The sequence below is a fragment of the Pinus tabuliformis genome, chromosome 5_1 (genome assembly GCF_031772625.1).
Source record: "Pinus tabuliformis cultivar Carrire ecotype Pingquan chromosome 5_1, CPIR1, whole genome shotgun sequence".
In the NCBI taxonomy this organism is placed as follows: Eukaryota; Viridiplantae; Streptophyta; class Pinopsida; order Pinales; family Pinaceae; genus Pinus; species Pinus tabuliformis.
This window is the reverse complement of record NC_142305.1, coordinates 221,449,716-221,452,704: the sequence shown is the minus strand read 5'-3', so window position 1 is coordinate 221,452,704 and position 2,989 is coordinate 221,449,716. Positions and strand designations below refer to the sequence as shown.

At 42.6% G+C, this 2,989-nt stretch overlaps 1 protein-coding gene across 2 annotated transcripts; it reads left to right on the top strand.

Annotated features, from left to right (window-relative positions):
- The first annotated feature begins 587 nt into the window (after positions 1–587).
- Positions 588–2,757, top strand: LOC149164205 (organic cation/carnitine transporter 1-like). Of its 2 annotated transcripts, XR_016260677.1 has the most exons (3): positions 588–1,190; positions 1,283–2,543; positions 2,586–2,757. XR_016260677.1 is itself a non-coding variant. In XM_089431995.1 (2 exons), the coding sequence occupies exons 1-2, from the start codon at positions 659–661 to the stop codon at positions 2,455–2,457; spliced, it is 1,707 nt and encodes a 568-aa protein (XP_089288121.1). In that variant the 5' UTR covers positions 588–658; the 3' UTR covers positions 2,458–2,757. The 2 variants fall into 2 exon arrangements, 1 of the variants encoding a protein (XP_089288121.1); XM_089431995.1 differs by having other exon boundaries at positions 1,283–2,757.
- The last annotated feature ends 232 nt before the right edge of the window (positions 2,758–2,989 follow it).

Genomic DNA, 2,989 nt, shown 5'->3' with positions numbered 1-2,989 from the left:
TATACAACACTTGCATTTACAAGGTTGGCTCCGGAACATCAGACATCTCATGGGCACTTTTCAAGAGGTTTCCATACAACACATTCACAGGGAACACAATTCCATTGTTGATGCTATGTCCAAGCTTGGTATTTCTGCTCCACAAGATGGTCTGCATATTGCACTGGAGATGGAGGGATGTTCCTACAATGTTGACTTCCTTCCCTTCCCCTTATGGCTTCACTTATATATATGTTATGTTTGTGCAATGACGGTTTCCTTATTTTGTTTTTCCTTCCATATGTTTGGACATTTCTTTATCATGTTGTTTTGGACTAGATGATGAATTGTTTGATACTGTTTATTTCTGTTATATGCATTATGGATGGTGGCCAAGTAAAGCATTTTGGCCTTACATGATGCCGACTCTAAATTGGACTAGATGTACTGCTTTTATACAATATAATTTACAAATCCAACGTTCTTAAAAAAAAAGAAGAAACAAACAAAACAAAAAAAAACAAAAGTGCACGCTGACGAACCAGCTGATGTCTTTACTTAACATTCACGGCACTATGGATGTCCACATAAAAGTTTACCGTTTTGGAGCCAAATTCGCTCGGGTTTCAAGTTACAAGAGGGCAGCATGGTTTCTACCGAAAAAAAGAAGTAGGGCACCATGGAGCCTTCACACACCATGAAGCAAACTCTGCTCTCAGTCTCTCGCACTTCGTCATCCATCGATAGGCACCAATGCTTGACACACGGAAATTGCGGGCATAATCCGCAAGTGACGGAATTTGAAGATCAGGAAGTTCCCCACATCAATCTTTCTGTGGATCAAATTCTGGACCAACATGTCGGTGGTTTCGGCCCGGCTCAGCTGATTCCTGTCTTCATGGTGTCTCTGGCATGGGCTTTTGATGCAATGCACTCCTTTATTCCCATATTCACTGATGCTCAACCTTCATGGCGATGCACGGCCTCTCAAACACCAAATTTCATAGACAATGTGATGCTGCAGCTCTCAGCATCGATGAGTGGGCAGAGATGGTGCACACCAAAGTCGTCACTGTGTGAAATGGATGGGAGTCTTTGGGAGTGGGTCGATGGGAGAGGATCGTCTGTGGTTTCAGAATGGGGTCTCATCTGCCATGACAAGTTCAAGTCAGGAGTTCCGGCCTCGCTCTTCTTCATTGGCTGTATTTTAGGTAAACTATCTTCTTTTAACACTTATACAATTCATTTTCCCGTGCAGAAATGAATTATCAGCTCATTTTGTATTGGATCCCATGCATGGCAGGTTCAGGGTTTTTGGGACCTCTCGCAGATGCATCTGTTGGGCGAAAGAGAACATTAATGCTGTCGTGTTTCGTACTCTCAATCTCTGGATTTCTGACAGCTCTATCTCCCAACATCTGGATATACTCCTCCCTCAGGCTAATCAGCGGCTTTGGTCGAGCAGGCGTTGGCACCTGCAGCTTAGTTCTGTCAACCGAATCTGTGGGCAGCAATTGGAGAGGACAAGTTGGGCTCTATGGTTTTGTCTTCTTCGCAGCAGGCTTCGCCTCGCTTCCTGGCATTGCATACCTTACCAGATCATCCTGGCGAATGACCTACATCGCCATTTCTGCGTTGTCCATGGCCTACTGCTGCCTCGTTCTTCCTTTTGTATACGACTCTCCCAGATGGCTGGTCATCAGAAAAAGAGAAACCGAAGCTCTGGACATTCTTAAAAAGATGGCCGCCCGGAACGGTAAGTGCCTGCCCGAAAACGTTCGGATAAGTTCGGCCTGTACAGAGGGAGCCAAAAATTCGGCCCCTGCGATTATCAATATGTTAAAAGTGCCGTGGGTGCGAAGGAGAATTGTGGGCATATCGGCTGCTGGAGTCATGGTCGGCTTGGTGTACTACGGCCTGCCACTTAACGTGAGGAATATGAAGGTGAATCCGTATATGAGCACCGCACTCAATGCTTTCATTGAAATCCCGGCCTTATGCGTCGGAAATATTCTGCTTCCGAGAGTCGATCGACGGATTTTTATATCGATTTCTTGTATCGCCTGCACTTTTTGTTGCGTTGCTTCTGCCGTGTTGTGTGCGTGGGATATTGGGTGGATGCAGATGGTAGCGGAAACAATGGGGTTTTGGGCAATTTGTGTGTCATTTGATGTATTGTATATATTCTGTTTGGAATTATTTGCTACAAATGTAAGGAGCGCAGCTGTTGGTACGATGAGGCAGGCCATAATGGCAGGTGCCGCCATCGCCCCTGCCATCTCTGTGATGGGGAGAAGACGATCTTGGGTTTCATTTGTGGCGTTGGGAGGGTTCGCTATGTTTGCTGGACTCCTGGTTCTGCTTCTCCCCGAGACCAAAAATCGTCCGCTTTATGAAACGCTGGAAGAGCAGGAGGTGGAAGAAGCCAAAATGATGAATGGCCAGATACAGGAGCCCAATCCTCCATTAATGGCCTAAGAAGTAGCTTTCCACACCTAGATAATATTCTACCTAGATATTCTGTCAGATAAGGAGAGGTTTGTCATGGTATATGATGAGGAGAGGTTTATTATCTACCTAGATAATATTCTGTCAGATGAGGAGAGGTTGGTCAATTATTCAGCACGCGCTCTTGTTCTGAATAATTTGGCTGGCAGAATCACTGGTAAACGCCAATTATTCAACACGCGGTCTTGTTCTGAATAATTTGTTTTGTCAAACAAATCTAAATGCAGGGTTTTGTTTTTTCCAATGGAGATACTACTCAAGGTATAAAAAGTTGAGTAATATTTTCAAATAAATATTATAAATTTATGATGTTCATTGATTGGACTTATAAATGTTAAATGTTCACATTTACAGTTGTTTAAAATATCTATAAAATAATAGTTATCATTTCATTTAATTATTTTTTAATAAAATTTAAATAAATGAATCACAAATCTAATTAATTTAATTTGTTTAATCACCAAATAATTGTGTATAGATATTTTATATTTATATGAGAAAT